General features: G+C 37.5%; 1 protein-coding gene across 9 annotated transcripts in view; it reads left to right on the plus strand.

Annotated features, from left to right (window-relative positions):
- PDE4D (phosphodiesterase 4D) overlaps window positions 1-27,940 on the plus strand; it is a 1,483,850-nt gene that overhangs the window by 1,252,485 nt on the left and 203,425 nt on the right. For all 9 annotated transcript variants that reach the window (XM_032334877.1, XM_032334875.1, XM_032334876.1 and 6 more), the window contains 2 exons: window positions 1,958-2,149; window positions 23,377-23,413. In XM_032334877.1, the coding sequence (XP_032190768.1) occupies window positions 1,958-2,149; window positions 23,377-23,413 (229 nt within the window). The remainder of the gene's footprint in view (window positions 1-1,957; window positions 2,150-23,376; window positions 23,414-27,940) is intronic.

Consider the following 27,940-nt stretch of genomic DNA (forward strand, 5'->3'; position numbering starts at 1 on the left):
TGTTTGAGAGAGAGAGAGAGAGAAACAGAGATAGTGAGAGAAGGCACAAGCAGGGAAGAGAAGGGAGAAGCAGAAGCAGGCTCCCTGCTGAGTGTGGCACTTGATCCCAGGACCCTACCCAAGGAAGACCCTTAACTGACTGAGCCACTCAGGTGTCCCCAGTTAACTTTTCTAGGAACAAGTCTATTCAACTCAAAAACTTCTCATTGTCTTTGGTGACCAAATAAATACATCTATAAAGTGGTGCAATCCTTCAAAAAATTTAAATTGGAAAATTTGTTTATGAATGGCCAAGTTAGAATATGAGTTTTTCTTTCTTTTTTTTTATTAGATGGATTAATTTGGAGTTAGAATATGAATTTTTCTTTTCCTTTTTTTTTTTTTAACTAGATGGATTAATTTGGAGTCAGTGTTTCTTATTTAGTATAGACTCACAGGTGATTTATGAAACATCAAACCCTTCGCTTCTACATTGGCCTCCAATCTTGGAGTCATAATACTATTTATTAATAACTCCAATGGAGAAAATAAAAGAATGTTTTTAAATTAGTTAATAGTTTACATAAAGTCTGTAATGGGAAAAACATTGATAACAACTAAACTTGAAATCATTTATTTATTTGTTCAACAAATTTTTAAACCACATACTTAATGGGCTATCTGAGCTTTTATAGTCCTCTCATAAAAACACATGAGACTTGACATTAATACTGGTTGATATATGACTAGAAAAGCTCTTTGTAGAAAGTTTATCTCAATTATAAGGACTATGACATTAAGAACTGTGCATTTGTGAGTTTGTCTTTTCCCACTTCTAAAGTCTGTATTGCCCAGCACAATGTCTTCTAGTTATTTAGTCACCTACGCGAACTGCTTAGTAAAGATTTCTGAGTTGCCATGTGAAGTGCTAAGAACACCCAGAGTCTCCATTCTCAGAGAACTCACAGTCTAAGAATAGAGACCAAGTGGTACACATTTTCAGTTTGTTGAAAATGCGAGGAGAGGGAAGTTGTCTTGGGAGCACAGAGAAAGGCATCTCATAAAGGTGTGGGGCATCAGGGCAGCATTTCAGGTAGAGTCTTCAAGGATGAGCAATAATGAGGACATTGTTAGGTACTGATGGCCTGATTGAGACAAGGAGGTGGTGGTTCATTAAGTGAAACATAAAGTGGCTGATGGAAAAAGGTTGCAAGCTGAGGTTGGGAATATGGTTGTTATAGCTGAAAATGGAAAGTTCAGACTCTGTCAGTCTACCCAAGAAATTCGGACTTTATCCTGAGCACAATAGTGAACTACTGAAGGGTTTTGAGCTGAAAAAGATCATGGTAAGATTTAAACTTTAGGAATACTCTCCACGAGGTACACACTGGAAGATGGATTCAAGAGACTAACTTAAAGGCTCTATAATAATGTAGGTAGGAGTTGATGAAACCCTGAACTTAATATATTGGATTTGGGGATGGAGGGAAATGAATCCAGCATAAATTCATGTTTGGATGGGTGTAGGTGGGAAGGGGAGAGAGCCCAGGTTTCGGGAAGTGATGATGTTAGGCGTATAATGGCAACTTGATGAATTGAACCCAAATCATTACAGGATTACTATGTATTTGTTCTTTTCCTAAAAGAAATTTAGTAGAACTATTCTTAGTAGAATGTAGTAGAACTATTCTTTGCACAATGGTTCCTTTTAAACTCAAGTTTAGAGAGACACAATATAAACAAAAGTACCTTGATAAACAAAAATACCCTAAACTGAAGGAAGACAAGAATATGAAGTCATGTGTCTTCTTTTTTTTTTTTTTTTTGACTTTTGTGCATTTTAATATTATCATTTCTTAATAGTGGCTATCAGCTGTCGATGTTCCCACTTTGACTTCCTGAACTGAAATCTCCCTTTACTATAGTATCTGCAAGCAAGCATTCATAGCAATGTTATTCCTTCTCCTTCTTTTCACAGTTTTGATGTGGACAATGGCACATCTGCGGGACGGAGTCCCTTGGATCCCATGACCAGCCCAGGATCCGGGCTAATTCTCCAAGCAAACTTTGTCCACAGTCAGCGTCGCGAGTCTTTTCTGTATCGATCTGACAGCGATTATGACCTGTCTCCAAAGTCTATGTCCCGGAACTCCTCCATTGCCAGTGATATGTAAGTATAATGATGAGCAAAAGGAAGACGGAACTTCTATAGAAAATCAGGTACATTTATCTGGTCAGTTGGTGACATAATAAAACCAATGATATTTTTTTAACCGCATCATTCTCTATGTTTGAAAGAACAGTGAGTAAAATTACATAAGCTGAAGATAGATGGTATATTTAACTTGAGTACCTTGTCCCTCTTGAAAAGAAACATTTATTTTCCCAGAGAATACATTATCTGAGAAAAGTGAGAATTAAATTTTTAAAGGAAACATTTATACTTACAATATTAGCTTATATTCAGACCTGAATTGTAGCTACCTAGCTACATGAACATTTTCTGATATTTCAAAATGCTTCAAACTCAGTTTGAAAACTGTATGATAGTAGACTGAATAGCAGCTTGAATATATCTCAGTGATGTACGGTATAGATGTTTGCACTGGTTTGCCATATCACTTGAGAGATACTGGGAGGGTTTTGCTAAAATTTAACCAATTTTGGAATATTAATCACTAAAGGCAAGCATGGAAACATTGGGCAGATTTGAATGTCATTTAAGACATGGCACAGCTTGGAGAATAATTAAAACTGATAAGCAAGTTTGCAGATCCTATACAATGCATTGTTAACTCATTTTCTCAGAACACTCCATTTTTGTGTTTACTGTAGTGTTCATTAGTTTTCTGATTTCTGGAGGCTCCTAAATAGGAACATACTCTTACTCAGTAGCTGTGCTATTATTTGTAACTCTGCCCCTGTATAGTCTCTGTCTCCACTTTCCTCCTCTTGCATCTGGACGTTTGTTCAATAACACCATCTTTCATGACACCATCTCAAAAACTCAGTACAAGTTGCAATTCATCATATAGGAATTAGATGGTCTGGGGTCCCTGAGGGTCCAGTGTTATTCTTGGTTTGCCAACAGATGATCAACATATGCCTGATAGGTATAAATGAGGCTCTAGAAATGAAATTGTATTTTACCCATTTCTCGCAAGCTGTGGTTCTGGTTGTCATTTTATTAATAGTACTAAGATGATGATAGTATATTTTTTTCAGGAATGAACAACTAAACTGCAGGCATTTTCATTCAAATACTGAGTTACTAAACTCCAATTTTGTAGCTATCTCTGTTTGAGGCCCTGCAGGAGATACAAGAAAACTACAAGATGGGGTTCTTCATCTCAGTTAACTAGTCATCTGATGGAATGACAGGTCTCAGTTCTAGTCATTCTGGGAAAGACAACATGTAAGCCCTAATGTGTGTCCCTGTGAGCTACAGGTACAGTTGTCTCACCACCTTCCTTTCATGAAGCACAGATCTAGACCACCTTTCCCAAAATGTTCAGTCTACTTTTGCTTTTCTCTGCCTTTTTGACAATGAAACTTCTTCAGTCAGTTCTGGGTCTCCCCATCCTCCTGCCTCTATCCCACAAATCTACATCTGTTGTCTCTGGTTCCTTACCATGTTGTATTGCCTTGATATTCTGAAATCTATTTTCCATTCCTATTTGCCTCAGAAGATCCATTAATTTAAGTAATATTTCTCAGTCACCCATTGGGTAGAAGTAATGGTGCTTTTCATTAGAGGAAATACAAGGTACATCTCATTTCCTGCCCTTCATCGCTGTGTAGTCTCTCTTCCTTCCTGCTCACAAACCTCCCGTTCTCCAGCAACTTTTGTTACCCTGCAACATATTTTCCCAAAGTATAGTCCCTTACCTCTAGTCTGTGCTTTGGAAAACTATTCTCTATATGGGTTCAACTATCAGCTTTCACCAGATGACATACTGTTCAGTATCTCTGGTGCTACAACCTGAGTTGAGCTCCAGATTAGTAGCACTTAAATACTTTCTGGGAATTTATATTTTCTAGTCAACTTTTATTCTCATTATTAGTCTATATCCATCATTAACTCAGTGTATAATGTGGGCAATGGTGTCCATTCTTCTTCACCCCAAAACAATGGCCCTTTTCCCAATGGCCCTGTCCTATGTTATTTTTGTCCCGTATTCTCACCTTTTAAATTTGAGATACTCATTTACTCATTCACACAAAATGTAAACTTAGTGAGCAAATATGTTATATTCAAAGCTTCCAATCTGCAGATAGTAGAAGGGCTGACCTTTTAGACCATTATAATAAAAAATGGTGAGCACCGTCCATGAGGCACACTCAAAATTATGGGAGCGGAGAGAGGAGAAGGACGGTTTGCCAGGCAGGGAAAGGCAACTAAGAGGGGCAACAATTGCATAATGTGAGGCCTGGAAAATCATGGCTCACTTAAATAGTAACAGTCTGGTTGATGTCAATAGTGAAATGTGGCAGGATAGAAAGAAGATTTGAATACAGTCTATGGGACCCAAGAGTCTCAGAGGTTTTTAGCAGGGATTTGTCATGCTCATATTCTTATTTTTGTTGCTTCTGATTATCCTGTTGTTAAATGATTATCGAGAGTGAAGGATCTATAGGCAAGTAGATAATTTGGAAATCTGTAGAAAAAAAATTTGGCTAAACATAATACAGGCTCAGGTGAAGGAAATGGAGGTGGGATGAAGTTGGTCTGGTGGCAGGAGGCTTAGAAAATGGTGTGTGCTTGGGGGGGGGGGCAGAGAGCCAAGGGGTAGGAGAATCAAAAAGAATGCTGAAGTTTTCACCCTGAACATGTAAGTGAGTGGTGACATTGACATGAGGAACACAGGATAGAGAGTGGACAACATGATGGCAGATAATGGATAATGAATTTGGGTTTTACCTGATGAGGATAGAGCTCTATGGAAAGTGAGACTACAGTTAAAGGACAAGAACAGAGAGCAAAAATGACTGTCCAGAGGATGAGGAGAGATTAGAAGAACCAGTTATCTTATGTAATTGCTAGGTTTGGGTTGACAGCCAAGTGAAGATAATAGAACTAGAAGCCCACTGGGTTGAGGGGTGAATTCAAAGCAGAGATATCAGCAGATGCAAGCTTCTTTTTCAAAGTTGACAAGTTAAAGGGAGAGAGAGGACTAATGCTGCTTCAGGGAGAATTAAGTTCAAGGAAATTTTTCTTTGAATTCAGGACACATGAACTAAGGCAAGGAGGGGACATTAAATAAGGCACTGTAGCTGCTGACAAGAATAGACATCATGAGCTCAAGTAAAGGGATTAATTTTGGGAAAGTCATAGACAAGTGATGTCATCTATTTTCTAAACTTTTAATAAATTGATTCTTGGATACCAGTGTATAGATTATTTCTCTTAGACCCTCTACTAAAGATTAAATATTCCATGCATTTTATGAAAAGTCTCTATTTCATATTTAAGTGGTATTTTCTTTCCAAAGCAAACTTACAAGGGTGATCTCATTTTTTCCCTATACCTATTCAAGAGTTTCTTTATCTGATTGGATTCATAAGAATGACAAATTTAATCAGGCCTTGATACAACTCTATAAATTTTTAAAAAATAGTGTCTTGACATGTTCAGCTTTCTCATTCCCCCTGGGTATTTACATTGGATCAATAAGATTATATGTTCCTGGAAAGCATACTTTCTGCCAGGAAGATCAAGTTTCTCTGAGAAGCAAGGTGAATAGAATAAATAATTGCCATGTTAGTCTTTAATCTGATAGTACACATACCTTCTATACATAAAGGATTATGCCTTCTCTTCATTTGACTCCACACGTGGCCACATGTAAACTTCTATTTTCTTATCTCACCTAGTTCCTGATAATGCTAGGAAGATTATTCAGTGTCTGTAATTCAACTATCCTTTACAGGGAATGACATCATCATATATCTTAATCACTTTTGATTATTTTATATTTATTGTTCCAGTTAACATTTCCATTGAGAATACCCCTTAGAAACCTCAAGTACAAATAGTAGCAGTGAAGGTCAGTGATTATCTATGTGAATAAAATGTTTTGGAGAACTTTTAAATGCTCTTTAAGTTGAAATATAATTGTTTAATTTATTGAGAAAGTGAGATGGAAAATCATTGCTTCTTAATAGACAGGATGTCATCATCCTCTCTTCTATAAATAGATACTAGTTAAACAGTGGAGACGTCAGGAGAAAATAAGACTAATAATGGGCATGATAACCATCATTGGCTGTGTATGTCACCCTTCATTTGGCAAGTATTTCCACATCTGCAATCTGATACTTTGATATTTTGCATAGTCCTATGGATAAGAACTTCATTCTGTTTTATAATTAAGAGATCCAAGGTCCTTAGAGCTTAAACTTTTTTAAAAGCACGGCAAATATTTTGATCATTTCTAGAACATTATCTTGGTAATGCCATTATAAACAAAGTGCTGGGAACTGCTGTAGCACAAACGGCTAAGAAATAGAAGTCTTGGGGCACCTGGGTGGCTCAGTGGGTTAAAGCCTCTGCCTTTGGCTCAGGTCATGATCCCAGGTCCTGGGATGGAGCCCCACATCAGGCTCTCTGCTCAGTAGGGAGCCTGCTTCCTCTTCTCTCTCTGCCTGCCTCTCTGCCTACTTGTGATCTCTGTCTGTTGAATAAATTAATTAATTAATTTTTTTTTAAAAAAAGGAGTAGAAGTCTCTGTTGACCAAATGCTTTTGACCAAATGGATTATTTGACATTTTGAAAATTTGGCTTTTAATTATATTTTAAGAATAAAATTAGGGGTGCCTAGGTGGCTCATTGCGTTAAAACCTCTGCCTTCAGCTCAGGTCATGATCCCAGGGTCCTGGGATGGAGCCACACATCAGGCTCTCTGCTCAGTGGGGATCCTGCTTCCTCCTTTTCTCTGCCTGCTTCTCTGCCTACTTGTGATTTCTGTCTGTCAAATAAATAAATAAAATCTTTTTTAAAAAAAGAATAAAATTAAATAAAGGCTCAAATTTTTCAAAGACGCAATAAAAAATACGTGACTGACTCTTGGAAAATATATACAAGTCTATAGGATGAGGCTAAACTTAGCTTCTAAAAAATTGGCTTATATAAGGCAAAAGAGAAATTTCTGGAACTTCTGCTTGGAAGACTGCCACCTAGTTTATTTCAGTGTGTCCCCCATAGCAAGAATAATAAGAAAGAGGAAAATTTTAAGTATTAACATAAGTACAGTGGAGATATAAATACATGAAAAGCGAATTTAAACTACCACTATTAGTAAGAAGTATTTTATAACTACAGAAATGACTGCGTAGCAGAAGGTTGCCCAAATGCTGTCATGAAGAAACATGAAGAAATCGCAGAGTAAATGAATAATTACATAAAATATATGCAGCTGTTTCCCTCTTAAATTTCCTCAGAATGCATTTAAAATTGTTTTAACTTCTGAATGACACTTACTTCTCTTGTTGCACTCCCTCCAGTAAGTAATGTTGTTTGTATTTGCAAATACATGGATACCCTGGAAAATTTAACATAAGAATTATCAGAGACAAGAGCAATAGAATTTAGTAAAAAATAAAAAAATAAAAAAAATATGAGTTTATTGAAGACAAGCTGCCTGGCAAACCACTTTAGCACTTTAGTTAAAAAGTTTTTCAGGTCACCAGGATAACAGGCCCTATAGTCCCTTGCTTCTGCTGAATAAACATTAACATAGAAAATCCAGAGGCTAGGAATGTACTCTTTATGCATACTTAGATATTTATATATGTAGAAGATGGGAGGAAAGGTGCAGAATGGACAATGAGAAGGAGGTGAGTAGACTTGACGTAGCATAGAAAATGGGGCCCACGTGGCAGTCTAGCTCATTAGTCCCCAGCATCCTACAGAAGTTCAAGACTGCATTGATCAGTCCACTGATTAGCCACATGTGGACATTCTCTCAGGTAATGGGCATTATCCCTCATCCACTTCTCAAATTACTACCCTTTCTTCAGCAGTTAGCAACTCCCTCACTACCTCTTGAGCCCCTCATGTGAGTTCTTCAGTCCTAGCCATTCTTCCTTACTTCTTGAGTAGAAGGACGCTGTACTTCCTCTAGTCTTGGGTTTGAAAAAGGAAGGATGATTGTTTATGTGTCTATTCATCTCTTCAGTTACAGGTTACATTATTCCTGCTTGGCCTTACTAGGGGATCTCTAGAAAGAAAAATAAGGGGCACCTGGGTGGCTTAGTAGCTTAACTTCTGCCTTTGGCTCAGGTCATGATCTCAGGGTCCTGGGATCGAGCCCCACATGGGGATCCTTGCTCAACTAGGAGTCTGGTTCTCCCTGTGTTCCTCCCACTGCCTGTGCTCTCTCTCCCTCTCTCTCTCAAATAAATAAGCAAAATCACTAAGAAGAAAGAAAGAGAGAGGAAAGGAAGAAAGAGAGAGAAAGAAAGAAAGAAAAGAAAAAGATATGTTGTATTATAAAAGTTCTAGTCCTCCCAGGATCTGCATGAAAAGTTTATAGCTCTGCTGAGCTAGAGTTTAGATCCTATTACACTAGTAAGTCCATCTCCTTTCTTAATCTTAATTTACCATTTGAGAATCCTGTAACATGATCTCAACATGGAAAAGTTGGGAATGGGTCATGGAAAGTGTCATGGCCACATAATCTCTGCCCTTATTCCTGAATTTTCTCAATTAAGGAGTTCTCATCCATCACCGGTGGGGTGAGAGTAACAAGACCATGGCCAAGGTTCTCAAAACATGTGCTGAGGTTCCTGGGGCACCACAAGAACTCATATGGCTGCCTGGGATATATTAAGGGAGACATCAAAACATCTGTCAGTCACATGGGGAACCAATAGCTAGACATGGTTCCCAGTTTCAACTTTAGGTCATTACTTTTCTTTCTGTGATACCATCACTTTGCCAAACTGAGTTTTGGATAATTGCTGTGATCAAAAGCAGGTGCTGCACAAAAATCATCATGGAATAGGATAGAGGGGAGTCAGTGTCCGATCTTTTTCCAAAGTGAGAAGTTGTGTAGTCCTCAGCAGGCACTGAACTGTTGTGACAAAACCTTATTCAACAGTTTGGACTTAACTACTTAGTATTTGGAACTATTCAGTATTTCTTTTGGCCAATGGCGTGCCTTAAACAATTGCTGAGAAACTAAGAGTGCTGTGAACTGAGAAAGTCTGAGAACCTCTCTGTTAGGGTGTTTATACATGTCCTTAGGATTGGAGCTAGATCAAATGTCTGTGTGAAGAGAGATTGTGTCAAGAGAAAGAAAAAAAACAACGTTACAGATTCAAAGCCATGAACTTCTTAATGAGCTCTAGAGTAGAGAATTTGTTCCATTTCTAATTCTGTTGTGACCCAAGTAGACAAAATCTTTTATTATTGTCAGAAGTCAGTGTAATTTTGATAATGAGCCAGAGAAACCAGGCTTTTTTTTTCCCCCATTCCCAGTGGGTTGACCACTATTACTATTATTACTATAGAGAATTGAGACAGATACTAATACTAACCATTAAATACCAAGAACTCTATTGGCCAAGTATTCTTGGCTCATCAGTTACTATAATACATTCTTCGCTACTTTTTTTCTTCTCTTTTTAAAAAATTCCACTTCCAGTCACTGAGGTCATTTTATTTGTCTCAAGAAACCAAAACAACAACAACAAGAAAAAAAAAATACACAAAAAACAGGAATCCCATGAATGCTAAAAAATAATACTTATAAAGTCGTTAAACATATTTCTTCAATCTTTGAATTAAGGAATTAAAAATACCAGTCAAGTACACATATTATATGTTTTTAATCTCATGCTTTTAAAAAAATCATAAAAATAAAATGTTAATGTTCTGACATTTTGAATGATCATGTTTGTTAACACCATAGGGTAAAACTAAGGAGTTGAATTTAATGTATTATTCCAACAAGAAGGTGTCAGTGTGTTTGGGTGACACTGTACTGTGTTTCAGTCTTTTATTTATTTATTTTTTAGAGATTTTATTTATTTGACAGAGAGAAATCACAAGTAGGCAGAGAGGCAGGCAGAGAGAGAGGGGGAAGCAAGCTCTCCACTGAGCAGAGAGCCTGATACGGGGCTTGATCCCAGGACCCTGAGATCATGACCTGAGTCGAAGGCAGAGGCTTAATCTACTGAGCCACCCAAGTGCCCCTTTTATTTATTGTTTAAAATATTTTATTCATTTATGTAAGAGAGAGATAGAGCACAAGTGGGGACGAGGGTCAGAGGAAGAGGGAGAAGCAGACTCCCACTGAGCAGGGAGCCCAACATGGGACCGATCCCAGGACGCCAGGATCATGACCCAAGCTGAAGGCAGCCGCTTAACTGGCTGAGGCACACAGGAGCTCCTGTTCCAGTCTTTTAAATGACTAATTAAGTTATGTGGTCTAATCCTCCTTGATTATTGCTGTCAAAGTAACATATCTTGAGGTTTTAGGGGACATGGAGAGGTAAATATTAGTCTTGAAAAGTTCTTAAAGCAGGTGGAAAAAAGAAAAGGAGAATGGATAACATTAAAAATTCATTATTTCTGGGGTATGTGGGTGGCTGAGTAGGTTAAGCCTCTGCCTCTGCCTTCAGCTACAGGTAAGTATCCGACTCCTGATTTCGGCTCAGATCATGATCTCAGGGTTGTGAGATCAAGCCCCAGATTGGGCTCTGCACTGGGCCTGGAGTGTGCTTAAGATTCTCTTTCTCTCCCTCTGCCCCTCCCCCTCCATCACACTCTCTGTCTCTCAAAAAAAATTCATTATTTCTGTGACAAGATTTTTCTTTTACACCTTCAGGGGACTTTGCCAAATATTTAGCATGCAATTTCCCTTTTGAATTTCCTCCATATCCTGTATGTTCCTTGGTGTTTGGACTCTAGTTGTAATTGTGGAGGAAAAAAAAAGAAACAGAAAAATAAGTCACCTGAGTGTTCCTCAATCCCCATACCTAAGAGAAAAAGGCACTGTGAAGACAAGCTATTTAAACTTCTAAATGTTTGATTATGCAGCTATACTTTTACCTTAGACTTAGTACTAAACAAAGTGTAACATCCACTTTTTAAAAAATTGAGACGAAAGTGTAGCTTAAAAAAAAGTGATCACCCCACAATTCTGTGAGTCATCAGACTTCTGCCGGAGAGCAAACTTAGATCAACCTTGGTCAAAGAGGAACTGACTTATTTTTCAGTGTGTGCGAAGAACACAACCCCTCAGAGCAATTTGTAAGTAAAATAAACTAACTAAAATTAGGAAATTTTGAAAACCATTTCAATAAGAAAAATTAGCCCAGTAGCCAGTCCAGTGTTGTGAGTGCAGAGTGGCCCTTGATGAGTGACTCAGGTTGAAATTATTGGCTCCCCTGTAAGGGGACTTGTAAGGGACAGATGGGCATTACGAAAGAAATTCTAGTTCTTTGGCTTGTGGACCCCAGACCTGGTGGCTCTCATTTCTTTCCTTAACCCCATGCTCTTTCTCCTGTGTATTTAGGAGGACTAAAATGAAACCATGCAGCAGTGTATTAGAAAATGAAAATTACCTAAATATTAAATTTTGATGATGGATGATAGGAATGGGCAGTTTGTGACAGGCTTGGAGAAGGAAGATAATCCATTCCTGAGAGAGGGGTCTTCCACCACATTCCAAAAAATGAGTGTATTACTTAGTGTGTTTTTAAATGAGAGTGTCATGCTTTTCCTCATTCAGCAAATACTGACAGTGCCCACTCCATGCCAGGGTACTGTCTGAAGAAGCTATGGGCCCGTCAAAACAAGAGAAAACTCTTGTTAGTATCATGCATTCCTGTCATTTTCTTTTTGTAAGTTCTAAATAGAAAAGGAGACTTACCCCGTCAATATTAAGATTCCTATGTGTATATACTCCTGTTTTCACTACCATATCAGTGACTTTTTTGCTTGTCAGTCTTAGTTCCTTGGTGAATTGTTCTCAATGTCTTCTGTACCGTTGTCTGAGCCTTATAATAAAAAGTAAATGTTTATGGGATGTGTTTCTTGAGATAAGATGTATTAAGAGGTATGCGTAACTATTCTCACTAAACCCATGCAGTATGAGATATTTAAAGATATACTATTTAAACATACACTATTACAAAAACAGACAAAGAAAGCCTTCAACCAGACCCATGTTTTTTCTTCAGAAAAGCCAAATAAAGAATATCGAACACTGGGCTTTTCTATCAGATTCCTAGCACTTCATTGTGTAGCTCAGGTGAGATTTGCTAAAGAAATAGTGCAATTATTCCACCTGTCTGTTGCGGTTTCTCTCTGGTTTTGTGTCAGCTTTCCATTAATTGTCTTGGGATTTCAGGGGTTTTCTTAACCTTGGTGCAGAAAAACATGTTGTCATTGATTAGTGGACAGTTCTGTCTAGACATCTGTAAGATGTCAGTTTCTACAACTTCTCACTGGAAGCAGGCAAGTGAAAAGCAGAAGAGAGAGTAGCTTTGTGCACTCTGGCAAATGTGGGAGTTGCCCTGCGACAGAGAATCACTGAAGCAATTCAGTCAATGAGGTTGTCTTCTTGTAAATGGTTATGAATGGTCCCCAAACCAAGACTTTTCAGCTCATTGTTTCACTTCCAGGGAGAACAAGGCTATACGCAGATCTTGTGTTTCCCTGTCTCAATGTCCAGTCCTTCTTTGCAACTTAGACAACTTCAAGCTGAATTTGTTCTCTGCACCAGGGACAGTTGTGTTTGTTTGGCTGGTTATTTTTTCTCTGTTTGATTTTTGGTTTTGTTTTGTTTTGCCAAAAAAGTCAGAAAACAAGTATTATAATTTATGTGTTATCTATAGGTCCCTATGGCAACTTTTTTAAGTGCAGTAGAACAAAACTGTCATCTAATCATTATTATTTGCAATTATGAATACATTTCTATAGAAACTAAACAGAAGGCAGTTGACAAAAAAGAAATATTTCACATTAAATCATAGAGTTAATTGCATGTGTTGACACACACGTCTTTTTGTATGTAATCTTTATGTTTAATACACTGAGTATCTATTCATTTATTCCACCTGCTATAGAGATGAGGTAAAATTTCTATTTTACCGTGTCACTATTTCTTGGGGTCTCTTTTGTTTGTTTTGCAGTGTTGACAGGTAGCCCATCTTGTACTGTTTATCGAGGAAAGGGATTCGTCGTTTACCAGGCAAATGGCCTGTCTAAAATCCAATTCCTCAAACACAGGAGCAAAGATTCTGGAACAAACCTTGCATTCATCAGTTCAAGTTTTGTTTCATGAGGTCTACCATGTTCCTTCCTTTGTGGCTAGATTTCAGTAAATTCTTTGTGGAGTGGAGTATATACCATTAGTTCTTGACAAGTAATGGTACATGCTTAAAAGAATACAGAGTAGGAATATGTTCTTCAAATTGTCTGGCATCCATAGAGGCTTTATAGTGATGGAGAATTCTCCCAGGATATGTAATGCTTGGTCTCAAAATGATCATATTAGGAAAAGTAATGAAACTATCATAAGCTCAATTTTATTTTATTTTTTTAAAAGATTTTATTTATTTATTTGACGGACAGAGATCACAAGTAGGCAGAGAGGCAGGCAGAGAGAGAGGAAGAGAAGCAGGCTCCCCACTGAGCAGAGAGCCCGATGTGGGGCTCGATCCCAGGACCCTGGAATCATGACCTGAGCTGAACCCACTGAGCCACCCAGGTGCTCCCATAAGCTCAATTTTAGAAATCATAAAATTCTGCTCTGCTCAAAAATATTGTGCCTTGCATGTGATTGAGGACATGCTTGCACACACACGCACACTCCATGAATTAGAATTCAGGTATCTTGACCCTGAACATAATGATTTTGATCAATGATTTGGCATTTGCTGGCAGGTCCAACAGCCTTTTGATGAGAATGTAATAAATAAGTAAAACAATTAAGCTGAAGTTTCTATTCATCCTTAAGGGACAGAGAATCTTGATGGGCTTCTGGTCAAATCTTTTAACTTAAAGCCTTTGCCAAGCAATCAGGAATTTTTGTTATATTAATACATCATTCTTTTGCCTCCACACTTAGAGTAGATACATTTTTTTTTTCAGTTATGTTAAAGATTGTCTTCCCTCAGAAGACTTGCAACTGAAGTTCTCTAAAGATTACTCAAGAGTTGCAGTGGTTAACTTGATAGCCATTAGCCACATGTGACCTTCACATAATTTGAATTAATTAAAATTAAATAAAAGCAAAAATTCAGTTTCCTAGGCACACTAGGCACATTTCAAGTCCTAAGTAACCACATGTGACTAGTGGATACTGGTTTGGACAGCAGCATGAATAGAGAATATTTAGTATTTCCATCTTCGCTGAAATTTCTCTGGATAGTTGCTATTTCCAAGTCTAGGACTTGTGCTACTATGAGGCTGCTGACTAGTCTGAATTCATTAAGCATGCAGAAAGCAACACGGTGTGGTAGAAACGAAATACTTATTTTAAAAGCCTGCATTTAAATCCAGCTGCACTACACATTGCCGTGCCTAGGGATTTCATGACCCAGTAAGATTTCCAAAAACTACCCAGGAGACTGACCAGGGGTTACAGAAGCACATACTTTGCCACGTAAAGGACATTAATAAGAAAATCCTTGTCAATATGCACAATCACTTTATTTTTAAAGGGCATTTTCATTTCAATAAAAAAGAAAGGGCATGATCTCAGAATGAAGGAGAGTTTTCAAAAGCAATCTGTTTACCTTGTTTGAAACCTCACCCCGTGGTCCATGTTTGTTTTTATTTTGACAAGTTCTGTTGGGCGAGTACCAGCTCTCGGCTTGGCATTTGGAAACCATTGAACTGTATGTACCACCTGCCAAGAGCATGACTTCAGCTGACTTACTTGGGTTCCCTGAGCCTTGTTCCTTATCTTAGAATGGGAATATGAGCATCTTTTTAATGCACAGTCATCAGAATTAAATACTTTGTGCCAGAAGGACACAGTGTCTGGCACATAGTAGGCATGCATAAAACGGTACTGTTCTCACTCTTCTCTGTTTGATCATGCCCTTCTTTTTAATCTCCCAAATCCTTTTACCACATGAAGATCTTTAAAAATTGTTGCATTAGCTCCCCATAAATCTTTCTTCCTAAAACCCATCCTGGAGAATAAAACAACAGGGCAGGGTCATTGACCTTAAGAACGGGACAGTTGAATGAGATATATTTCTGTGAAAGAAGAACCTGTTCCTAGAACACAAAGTGAAGGTACTTGTGAAAGCTTGCTGAGTCCTCAGCCCTCCCTTCACTCCTCCCCCTCCACAAAGTCCTCGCTCAAAGCAATGGAGGTAATTTGTTACATCCATACCCCTGGGAGAATCCCTCCATTGTAGTGGCTTTTATTAAACAAAATAATTAATATGTTTAGTGACTGTATCTATACATACTTTTTAACTTACTAAATTTGGAAAAGGTTTTGATACATAATTTAAAAAGAGATTTTTTTTTTTTTTGGTACCATTATCTAACTAGCAAATTTGAGGGGATTGATATCATGTACCTTCTCTAATGATGCCTAAATTTTTGTTTTATGACAAATGAAGAGATAACACTTCAGACTAGAGAATTTTTACTCAGGCTGCATTAACTCCACTTCCATTTATCATCAGTGCATGTGAGAAAAGAACATTTGGGTAAAATATTGAGGGGTTTTAAGAATTTGCGGGGTCAAGTACCAGTCTTGGCTGTAATTCTTAAAACGTGAGTAAGAAATTAGCAAATGGCTTGAATTTCAGAAGACTAGGTAACTTCTAAGGTCACATTCATTTCTAAAGTTATATGTATATATAATATATTAATTTTAGGAATTTATTTTTTAGAGCAGTTTCAATTTCACAGCAAAATTAAGAGGAAGGCACAGAAATTTCCTATATATGTCCTACCGCACTCCAGAAAGCAGGGTCTGTATGGACACATTAGACAATGTTTTAATCATATGAAATAGTCCTTAAAATGTAATGTTTGCTAGACAGTGTTTTAGTGTAAAGAGTTTTTTCCATTGAGTCATAAAGGAAAATAATAAAGTAAATTCTCTTTATGCTACCCTTTTTTTTTTTTTTAAGATTTATTTATTTATTTATCAGACAGAGAGAGATCACAAGCAGGCAGAGAGGCAGGCAGAGAGAGAGGAGGAAGCAGGCTCCCTGCCGAGCAGAGAGCCCGATGCAGGACTCGATCCCAGGACCCCGAGATCATGACCTGAGCCGAAGGCAGCGGCTTAACCCACTGAGCCACCCAGGCGCCCCTCTCACAATACCTTTTTTCCCTCTTACTTGAAGTACAGAGGTAGAAAACAAACATACTTATGTCAAGGGAAAGAGAGCCTAGAAAATATCCCTAAGGATTACACACGCACATGTGATGTATGTGTGTGTGCGCACACACACACACATGCACATTTACATATGTTTATATATATAAATGCATAGGGACATAAATGCCATCTTCAGAGGACTTTGTTACATACAGCATGCATACAGTCTTGCTACACTCTGCATATGAACTTGTGGTCTTCAACTATCAGCCAGAACTATCTCCTGGTTAGAAACCAAGATTATTTCATTTCATTGCATTTATTATTTTATTTTTGGGTGGAAGGATATGCAAATCAGTAGGTAGGTGAAGCTTGTTATGTTTTATAAGTCATTGGTATTTATGGTGATTTTGTTTGGTTGGTTGGTTTTTTAATTTTTTTATTTTTTGCACTTTTATGTAATTTCTCTTTGTTATCTTTATCAGACATATCACCTTCATGAAATGGAAAATGTACTAGAGGTTAGGCATTGTTTCAAATTTGCTTTTGGCATTGATAAATATATTACAGGTACAGATTTGCAGTATTTAACTACAGACCCACCAAAGTTGTGCTGCTCAAATTTGAATCCTGGCCTTATCACTCCACAGGCATGTGACTTTTTGTGCTTGGGTTTTCCTTTCCTCACCTACAAAAAGACTTTTTAATAAGAGATACTCAATGTAAAGTGCTTTGCACAGTGCCTGGCACACAGTAATCAATAAATGTTATCATTTATGTTTTATAATCATTATCATTCCTTGTGATTTTTACCATTATTATTTACAATTTTGTTGGATATTTGTACTCTGACTTTTTAAAATAATTATATTGAAAGCCCAGTTTAAGAAAGTTAAAAAAAATAATAATGGTAACATATTACAAGGCCTCCAGTGCTAAAACTAGTAAGACATTGAGTTATTCTACAGGGCATCAGTGAAAAACAACAATTTATTACTCAAATATATTATAAAATTACAGTGCAAGGGCAAAAAAGGGGTTAAAAGTATTAAGACTGTTTCCTCCGTAAACTTAGGAACTTAGATGGCCTCATTTGACCTGTTTATTTTTTTTAAGATTTATTTATTATAGAGAGAGGGGGCAGGATGGAGCAGAGTGAGAGAGAGAATCCCAAGCAGACTCACCAGTGATCTCAGAGCCCAGCTCTGGGCTTGATCCCAAGACTGTGTGACCATGACCTAAGCCAAAATCAAGAGTCCACTGATCAACTGAATAGGTCACCCAGGTTCCCCTTATCTGTATTTATGTTAGCTTATTTGTTAAAATTGAGGAAAGATCTGTAAGTTTTTGTGGTTTTTTTTTTCCTTTTTGTACTGGTATGGAATACAAATACAAAGGTGCTATTCAATTAGGGTAAACATTCCAACTTGATGACTGATAATTATAGTTAGCATTATCAAAATACCATAAAATTATATATACAAATATATATAAACGTGGCTTGAAATTTGACACTGAAAAAATTCTAATTGGAAGATACTACCTTATACAATATTGAACAGCTTTAATTTTGCCTTTATACTGATTTACATTATTTTGGGTTCTCAGTAAAATGTTGAGCATTCCTGCCAAAATGCAAGTTTTAGTAGTTGTGACTTTTGACCACAGGACCAAGTTTTGTGGTAATGGACTACCTGAATTCTATATGGCAGTAGCTTCAAAGAGGAAAATCAGATTCAGGTCTGGCAGAAGTTGGTTTTGTTACAAAGGAACTTCATTCTTTGGGGTTCCATAAATTGGGTACTACTTAGCTTTTTTTTTATTTGGCTTAGAGTGGAGCCAGTTCTAAATTAAAAGGCCAAGTGATATAGGAGGAGCAATATCATCAGGTAAATCTGATACAAATGAAGCATATTTTTTTCATTTTTTTGTTTGTTTGTTTGTTTTAGTGGTATAATGTCTACTGGGAGTTTACCAAAAGCATAATGTCTTCTTCATAAGTAATTTTAAAGGGATCATTGTATTCTTTTTTTTTTTTTAAGATTTTATTTATTTGGGGTCCCTGGCTGGGTCAGTGGGTTAAAGCCTCTGCCTTCGGCTCAGGTCATGATCCCAGGGTCCTGATACCGAGCCCCACATTGGGCTCTCTGCCCAGCAGGGACCCTACTTCCCCCTCTCTCTCTGCCTGCCTCTCTGCCTACTTGTGATCTCTGTCTGTCAAATAAATAAATTAAATCTTTTTTTAAAAAGATTTTATTTATTTATCTGAGAGAGAGAGAGAGAGCATGAGGAGAGGTAGAGCAGAGGGAGAGGGAAAAACAGGCTTCCCTGTTCTCCAACTGAGTAGGGAGTCTGATGGGGGACTGGATCCCAGGACCCTATGATCATGACCTGAACCAAAGGCAGACACTTAAGGAGTCCCTTAAGCCCCAGGTGTCCCAAGGAGTCATTATATTCTTAAATGTGACATTTGTAGTTTCTCAAGCCTAACATTACTTTTTCTGGGAAAAAAAAAAAAAGTCACTTTTTTTTTGTTTAAAGATTTTATTCATTTATTTGACAGGCAAAGATTACAGTAGGCAGAAAGGCAGGGAGAAAGAGAGAGAGGGGGGAAGCAGGCTGCCTGCTGAGCAGAGAGCCCAATGTGGGGCTCGATCCCAGGTCCCTGAGATCATGACCTGAGCCGAAGGCAGAGGGTTAGCCCACTGAGCCACCCAGGTGCCCCCAGATCACCTTTTAAAAAATGATATCTATGGGGGCACCTGGGTGGCTCAGTGGGTTGGAACCTCTGCCTTCGGCTCGGGTCATAATCTCGGGGTCCTGGGATGGAGTCCCATGTCGGGCTCTCTGCTCAGCGGGGAGCCTGCTTCCCCCTCTCTCTCTGCCTGCCTTTCTGCCCATTTGTGATCTCTGTCTGTCGAATATATAAATAAACTCTTAAAAAAAAAACAAACCCAAAAAACAAAAAACAAAAAAAATTTTATCTATGGAAAAATATAATTTAGTTTCACAAAATGTACTTGGGAACTATATTTTTTATAATACCTTTATTGTCTGAAATCATAGTTTTGTGATTTTAATTTAAAATGGTAACAACATAAAATATTCAACATCCCTATGAATCTGCACTCAGTGAACCCAATTCTTCATGTACTATTTTAATATTTAGCTTTATCTTTTTTTTTTTAAAGATTTTATTTATTCATTTGACACAGAGAGATCACAAGTAGGCAGAGAGGCAGGCAGAGAGAGAGAGAGGAGGAAGCAGGCTCCCCGCGGAGCAGAGAACCCGATGCGGGACTCGATCCCAGGACCCTGAGATCATGACCTGAGCCGAAGGCAGCGGCTTAACCCACTGAGCCACCCAGGCGCCCTATTTAGCTTTATCTTATGAATTTTTTATCAAAATAAACATATTTTTCTTTAGTGAGTTGTTTTTAAAGGAACGAAGAACTGAAATGATTTTGAGTGTTCATACATTATTTAAAATTGTTTTAATTTTAAAATAAAATCAGCACTTAGATTTTAATAAATTTGGATTGATATCTACTTGAAAAATTTAGAGATTATTAAAAATAGACTGGACTCATTAAAAATGTTTTAAAAGTATGAAGGCTTATATAGTTTTTCAGGACTCAATATGTTTAATGTTAAAAGCAACATATAAAATACAATACACGGTATGATTCTAACTGTGTAAGAAATCCTGCTTTCCATAAAAATCATACCTAACACACATGTGCTTACTTGCATCCGGAAGAAAAATGTTATTGACAGTTATTTTTGAGTAGTTCTGCAAGGATTTTTTTTTTGTATTTTTCAAAGTTTCTTCAGTTAATATGTGATTTACATGCAAAATATACATATTAGTTTTTTAAAAGGTCAAGTATAGAAATCTGTTTCCATATTTGTTTGTGTATTTTATATGGGAGTAGAGGGGTGAGTAGATGCATTCCTCCTGCGGCTAATTCTCGGGGGTTGTCAGATAGCCTAGGTGTTCAGAAACATTTTTATGTACACTCTAGAAATGAGAACATACTTGTTTCTCTACCATTCCAGAAGAGGTGGATCAAGGGTGAGTTGGGGAATGGGTGATAGTTTTGAGTCAAAGGGAAGAAAGACACCAGGATTTCAGAACACCCAGTCATCTGTAAGTTTATCCGTTCCCTAATCCTCTCTGATAAACTCCAGGGGAGAATTTCTTTCTAGTTTTAGAGCCAGACCGAGTGAAGCACGGAAGACCTACAAGTCTGCATGAGATTCAGTTCAGAAAGTAAGCCTTCAGTTTCGCTTCAGACGTGCTTTTTCATGCAACTGCTTGTCCTGCTGGCTGTCACTGCTGGGCATGGTCTTTGGTGGCAGTCGGGACTTTGTGGCCCTTAGTGCTTTTGGTATCAGAGGATTAGGGGGCCTTTGATTAATAAAGCAAAACTTTCTTCTGATTAACGTCATCTGCTTTTCCTTCTGCTTTGGCCATCATGAAGTGTGGAGAGGTGGCGGCCTTGTGTGCTTCAACACAATTTTGAAATGAGCTAGTTTACTGATGGTGGTGTTGGTTGGATTCATTTTGTTAGATGACCAGGGGCTTTGCCACAATTAAGGACTCGAGTAGTTTCCTGATCCCAGTGAAATCTCTGTGAGGGTTTGCTTTTGGGTTTTTTCCTTCAGCTTTTTGCTAATGTTTCTGGCTTCTTATTGTAGGAAGAACGAGGGCAAAAAATAAAGTAGTAAGTGATACAGAAGTAGGGGAAGGATGGCCAAAGGCCCAGAAAGTAGTTCTTGACTCCCACTGTCATTACTTTTTTGGGGGAAAAATTCAGCAGTGTACACTGAGCAAGTTCTTGGGAGAGGGGACAGCCAGCCCTCCCTACCTAGACTGGGTGATTCTGTTTCAATCTGTGGTAGCCAGGGCAGGCTATTGAGAACCTCCTTCCACATCATGAGACTGGAGGTGACTGGCACTGACTGCTGTGACTGTTACCTGGGTACAGATGACCTCATCGCCCACATGCATGCATGCATGCATACATACTATACACACATATGCGCGCACGCACACGCATGCACACGTGCACACACACACATATACACATGCATACATACATACAATGTCCAAAATGGAGCCTCTTTTCTGATCTCACCCCCCATCCCATATGACTCCCTTCCCACCTGTCCCTATGAATATACCAATCCCTCTCCAAAAGCTATCTTCTTTCCTTAAAGCCATTCCTCTTCCTTTTTTGTTAGTTTGTTGTTGCTATATTTGTTTGATTTTTACATAAATGAGAGACAATACTATATAATCCTCTCCATATATACATATACATATACATACATACATACATATATATATATATATATTGTCGTATAGTCAAAGATTACTTAAGCATTATATCATTTTGAAAAGAGAAGGATAGGATATAACCTGCCCTCGACTGAGGACATATGCCCATTGGAAGAGTAGAAATAATTTTACTGTTACTGAAATGAGACAATCGAGATATTTGGCAAAAATAATTTCTGAGGAATGAAGTATCTCCATGATTAAAAATATAATGGTCTTTCTTTCTGCTTTGACAGGGAAGGGAAGCAAGACTGGTAAATCATCCTAAATATTTTATGTTCTAAATATATCTTTTACAGAACTTAGTAGTAAAATACAATCAAAGAAATAATTCATGTTTTAATAAGCATTCACACCATTTTTAGTTTAGAGTCATCCAATGTAATTCATGTAAAAAATGAAACTTATTTCCAGGGATCAGTTTTAGATTAACAGTGTGCCTTGGTCAGCGTAACTTAATTCTTAGAAAATAAACTTTGTAAGCAGGCAATTATAAAGAATGAAGTGGAAGAAAAGACTGTCCCCTGGGAAAACATCTAGATTTCATATTACTTTAATTTTGACCATCTGAATAATCTACAGAAAAATCAGGTACCATACCCCCCCCCCAAATGTAATCCTGGAGCGAAGGAGTGCAAAATAGCACGTTTCCCTTAAAGTGTGCTCCGACATTTCCTGCTTTTTATTTTGCACACTTTGAATTTCAAGATCTCTGTGTAATTTGATGATGGCCGTAACGAATGGTCTAATCATTGGTAACGATCCGTGTACTGACGTCACCCATATGCTGCTTGTGTTAAAACGTATTTCATGGGTGACGTTTGAGATCGTTCAGTCCTTTCCAGAATTGTTCATGACCGAGTGCACAGTTCAGTTGCAATGCTCTCAGTCATGTCCAGGAAGCTTTCTGTGTAGAGTAATTACATTTCATTTTTGATGAAAGAGCTTCAGCTAGCCAGATCATAAAATACCCCATGGAGATTTTGGAAATGTTTCTCACGAGTCACCCATGCTAAGAAATACCACGAAAGAACTCTGGGCCCCAGTTCCTCACTTTCCCCCAAGTAGAATGTTGCGCAACCTTCCTTGCCTTTCCTGGTTTCTCTGAGACACGTCATGCTGACACCTTGCCCCTGTATTCCAGGCTTGGTGTGGCCAGTGTTGCTGCAGCAACAGCACACACCGGGTAACATTGCCCTATTAGCTACAGCAGCGGGACGTGAGTCAGTTGAAAAGTTTTGCAGGGTTTTTATTAGTGTATGATGCAGTCCCGTGTCCTCTACAGCTGCTAGCCTGTCCAAACTCACACACCGTGATGCGGAACACTCGATGCTCATCACCTTCAAATGTTAGATGGTCCAGGGGCCTCTCACTGAGGCCCCTGCAGTTGCTAGATCCTTCCACAGCATCTCTTTCTAATGCCTACGATAAGAAGTCACGAGTAAAACTCAGGACATGCAGCTGGGACTCTGTTTCTACTGTGGTATATCCTGTGCACGTAATAAGTAACAGTGACCTTGCTTGATGATCAAGAAGCCCCTTTTAGGCCAGGCAGATGGACAATGGTTAACATCCCCGAAGACAGTTTTTCAACCCACTGGCTGGCAATAACATGTGTTGAAGAATAAGGATGGAATTACTGTAATTCTCTATGGAAATTTATGATAGTGCAATTTATTATTTAGTACTGATCAAAAGTGGTCACAGAGTTATCATAATTTTTAACATGAGATTTGGTTTGTTTTTCAGACATGGAGATGACTTGATTGTGACTCCATTTGCTCAGGTAAGCATGGTTTGGTGAATGGGCAGGTTTCTCACAGATGTGGAAATTTAATTTAGGGGATTAGTTCTGGTTCTTAATTTCATTTTAAGTCAGATGCAAATGCAAATAAAAATTCTGTGGTTCATTTAAGTAATTCAAAGGCAATGCTAGAGAATGTGACCTTAACCATATTGGACTGTTTCCTATAAACCCATAGACCCAAAGAATGTCTTTGCTTCAGATTACAAATTACCTAAGTGATAAATTTAAATGCGACCATATTTCCTTAACTAATATAAACACTGGAAGCAGAGGGCTATATTGTGGGTTAAATTACATTTAGTATAATTAAATACATGATTAGGGCTTGAAATTTAATATTTCAGTTCACCTTGATGCTTTATTTACTCCTTTTTTATGTGTCATTTGTACAGATTTAAGTTTATCTTAATTTGTTCCTTTTAGACATACAAATCATGAAAATACTTTAACCACATAACATAAGTTCTAGAAGGTGATAAAACAAACTAAAGCATTTAGAGTATGTATAAAATGGTTGATAGGCAGATAGTCTTTATATAGGCCAGTGCTTTGGCACCCTAGCTGCACATTAGAATCACCTAGAAGGCTGTTTATCCCAGGCCATATCCCTGATCAATGGAATTCAAACATTTGTGGGTTGGATCCAAGCACCTGTACTTTTTAAAGGACCAGTATTTTTCCAGGAAAAGTTGAGAGACATTGGTATAAGTAAATGGGAACAGGACGGGATATTACTGATTTAACTGGGGTATAAAACAGGCTTAAAGCCAATACTAACTCTAAAAAGAAATGTTGAATATTAGGTTACAAGTGATCCAGACAGATTATAAAAATGGTAATCAAGGCTAACCATAGTCATAATCAAAACTAGTTCTAGTGCCTCAGGTAGCTCATTTAACTTCTCTACAACTTCTTTTTTCAACTGGTAAAATAGATGACTTGGCCTGGAAAAGGTAGATGTCAGTTCAAACCTTATCTCTTCCTCTTGCTCAGTGAATGGCCTTGGGCAAGTCACTGAACTTTTTCAAGCCTGGTTTACCCCTCTCCTAAATGAAAGTCCCAAGAGAACCTACTTCATAAGGTTTATAAGATCTTAAAATAATACCAAACTTGTGAAATGCTCGGCACAATTTCTAGAAAACAATATGGATTTTAAGTGTTGTAATTAGTTAAGAGCTGTTTCATCTCAAAAATGTTATAATAGGTTGTTTTTTAGATACATACTGGCAGTGTTTGGATAATAGGATTGTGTATAATTCTTCACCTTTTTCAAATTTCCTGAAATTTTGTGATTGCTATAATTCAGAACAAAACCCTAATGAATCCATAAATAACACACCATGTAAGAGTGATTTTTTTCATTACTATAGGCAATTAGAGATAGAATATGACCACCATATCTTTTAGAAGTTACTGTTTTGTTTGCTTAAGATTTTGCTGGAAATCATAAATTCTTTCTAGAACCTATATTTCTATGTTCAGAAACATTTACAACTCTTCAAAGTTCTAATCACATTTTAGGATAACAAGATCACACAAATTTAGAGGTTTTTTTAATTGATTACTATTGAGGATCCATAATTTTATTTCTAAGAACTGAGAGCTGGGTGAACAGTTAAAATCAGGAAAAATAACATAAGTAACCATCACCAAACATAAAAATAATCATTCCAACTACAGTTTATTCAGGGAGTTATTTTTACTTCTAAGTAAAATCTCTAGATATTGTTATAAGAAAAATATATATATACATGTATCTAAATATATAGTAAAAAATGAAAAAAACTGCATGATACTTATCTCTTACTTAAGGTATTATTTCTTAAGTGATAATAAATACTTTTATTTGATAGATTTTTTTCTCTAATAAATAGATTAATAAATTTTATTTTGTCCTTACCATCAATGGTCTTAAATTTGTAGGAAATCTAGTCTTTTATATTTTTATCTGCCTCTGCCTCTACTTCTGTTCTTTCTTTCTCTAAAATAAATTTTTAAAATGTATTTTAAAAAAGACAAACTTCTTTCAGAATAAAATTTTTTTCCATAAAAAAGTTTAGAAAAAAATAAAAGGAAAAGGAAGAAAATGAAAATTTCTCATAATTGCAACTCCCCAAATAACTAGTATTGACATTTTGAATCCCTCCCTGGTTTTTTTTTTGTTTTTTTGTTTGTTTGTTTTTTAAGCCGAGTTGTGGTTTCCTGTAAAGCTAAGAGAACAGAATCTTGTTATAAGAGAATTTAGAAAGACATCCAATATGATGGACAGGGCTGAGCCCTAACCCATCCAGGATAGATGTCATCTTCAGAAACGGTCTTACAACCCTGCTTCAGGTCCTGTTCCCATGTCTCCGACACTGTCAGGGTAAGAAATTCTTGCTGGTGTTTAACCCACACCATTTGCCACTTCCAACTTCATATGTTTCCCCCATAAGCTCAGAATCCTTTTGGTCCTCAAAAAAGTGACATTTTTGTAGATGTGATTTAGTTCCATTTTGAAATAGTTTGTTTTTGTTGAAATCTTCAGGTGTGGGGATTTCCTTAGGCACCAAGGCTAGATGTAGAGAGGAATCCCAGTGCCATGCCAGGTCATGCTGCCGCACAATTGGCCTTTTCCTCCTAAAAATATAGGAACAGTTTGGCCAGAGCTCATTAGGGGGATTCAGGAATACCAACAGGTCTCAACACTGGTGAAATGCCATAGACTCTGCTTTGCAATTAGTTGCCTCTGGCCACACCCACCCAAATATGTGATATGACTACCTTGTGAAACTATAAGTCACTTAAAATTCTCATCTTGAAGTATTGACTGTTAAAACAAGTGGAATATCTGACTGAGGAAGAGACAGAAAATACCCAGCTATTTTCTTGGATCCCTGGAGAAGCCTCATGTTATTCAAACTAAGGAGATAGGCCTGATTTAAGTCTACAGGGTAAGAACATATAAGTCATTTTAACATTAATCAAAATACAGCGTCTGGGATAATTTTGTAAAAAAAATGTACTAGCCTCTATAGAACACTATTATTCCATTTGGTAATAGAACATTGCCAGTATTTTTTAAATACCTGCCCCATTTCACCTAGCAGCAGCCACCATGTGGCCGCAGCTCAATCTCCTGGTTGATGCAGCCACCAGGCGCCCCCTGCTGGAAGCAGGTTATCACATTTCAGTTGCTTCTGTTAGTTTGTCCTTGGATCTTTCATTAAAATAAATGACAGCTAGCCTCTTCTGCTAATCAAAGTACTTTTTAGATTGAACTAAATGAAATAATCAGTATTCAACCTTTGTTTACATACAAGAAGAGCAATTTCATACAGTTTAACCAAAACATAACTTGGAAAGGTTTCTATCAAAATGACCTTTCTATCTTCTAAGTAATCATAATTTGACTCAATTTTTTGGTTGTTGTTGTTGTTTGTTTGTTTTGTTTTTGTTTTTCTGGACTAAAACTGAGACTAGGAATTCTTCCTCTTTCTCCTCTCCCCCAGCGCCAGTGGCAACTCTTGGTCTGTGTTTTAGCACCATCTAGTGACCTGAAGTGTATTTGTAATGAAAAACAATTCTCAAAATTCTTTGTTTACTCTTTAAGTAGGGGGTTTTAAAGAGAATGTTGTTGCCACATCTATTTTGTTTGTTGACAGCAGTCTCCTCTTTAAATCTTTTCGAGTAATGGTTACTATAGAAGTATACATTGCGTTTAGGTTCTATGTTCAGTTGTTTAACTTTTCAATGAAGCCGACTTTGTTCTGTTATTTTCGGTAAATCTTATTGGCTGATAAATTTTAAAGTATTTAAGAAAATCTGAGATGTGTGTGTGTGTGTAAAGAACATTTAATCCTTGTCCCGAGCCAGTACATGACCCATGTCTGCCAGTTTTCCATAGCACCATCATGATTTCTTTCTTAAAGTGTATATATTTCTCATCATTTCAAGTGCATTTTTGACCTTGACTGATTACACTTTTGCTTGGAGTGGCCAAAGAGAAAGAAATAGCCTTAATTTTCTAACCATTGAGCTGTATAATGGAAAGCCTCAAGGTTCTTTTTGGTTAGCAAGCATTTAGGAGTGGAGAAAAGTATAGGAATTTTAAAGCCCTGACTACAGTTCTTAAGAGGTTGAATTCAAGGGGAGTGAGAACTGCCTTATGGCAAAAGAAAAGAATAATTAAATCCTGACTCAAGGGCTTGAGTAAAACTGCTTCCAGTTCTCTCCCACAGCATATAGAACCAGATGCCTTACTCTGTAGTCTGCAAGACAAGTGGAAGCATGAAAGACGAAATCAGTGCTTTGGTGATGTAGCCACCTAGAATCAATCAACTAAATTTAGGGTAATGTTTTCCATAACATTTGGCTGGAACTTAAAAAAAAAAATTTATTTTTACTTATTTATTTGAGAGAGAGAATGGGCATATCCGAACCAGGGTGGGTATGGGGGCCGCGGTGATGGTGGCAGGCAGAGGGAGAGGATCCCAAGCTGGCTCTGTGCTGAGCTCAGAGCGCTTG

This window comes from Mustela erminea, chromosome 3 (genome assembly GCF_009829155.1).
Source record: "Mustela erminea isolate mMusErm1 chromosome 3, mMusErm1.Pri, whole genome shotgun sequence".
NCBI lineage: Eukaryota > Metazoa > Chordata > Mammalia > Carnivora > Mustelidae > Mustela > Mustela erminea.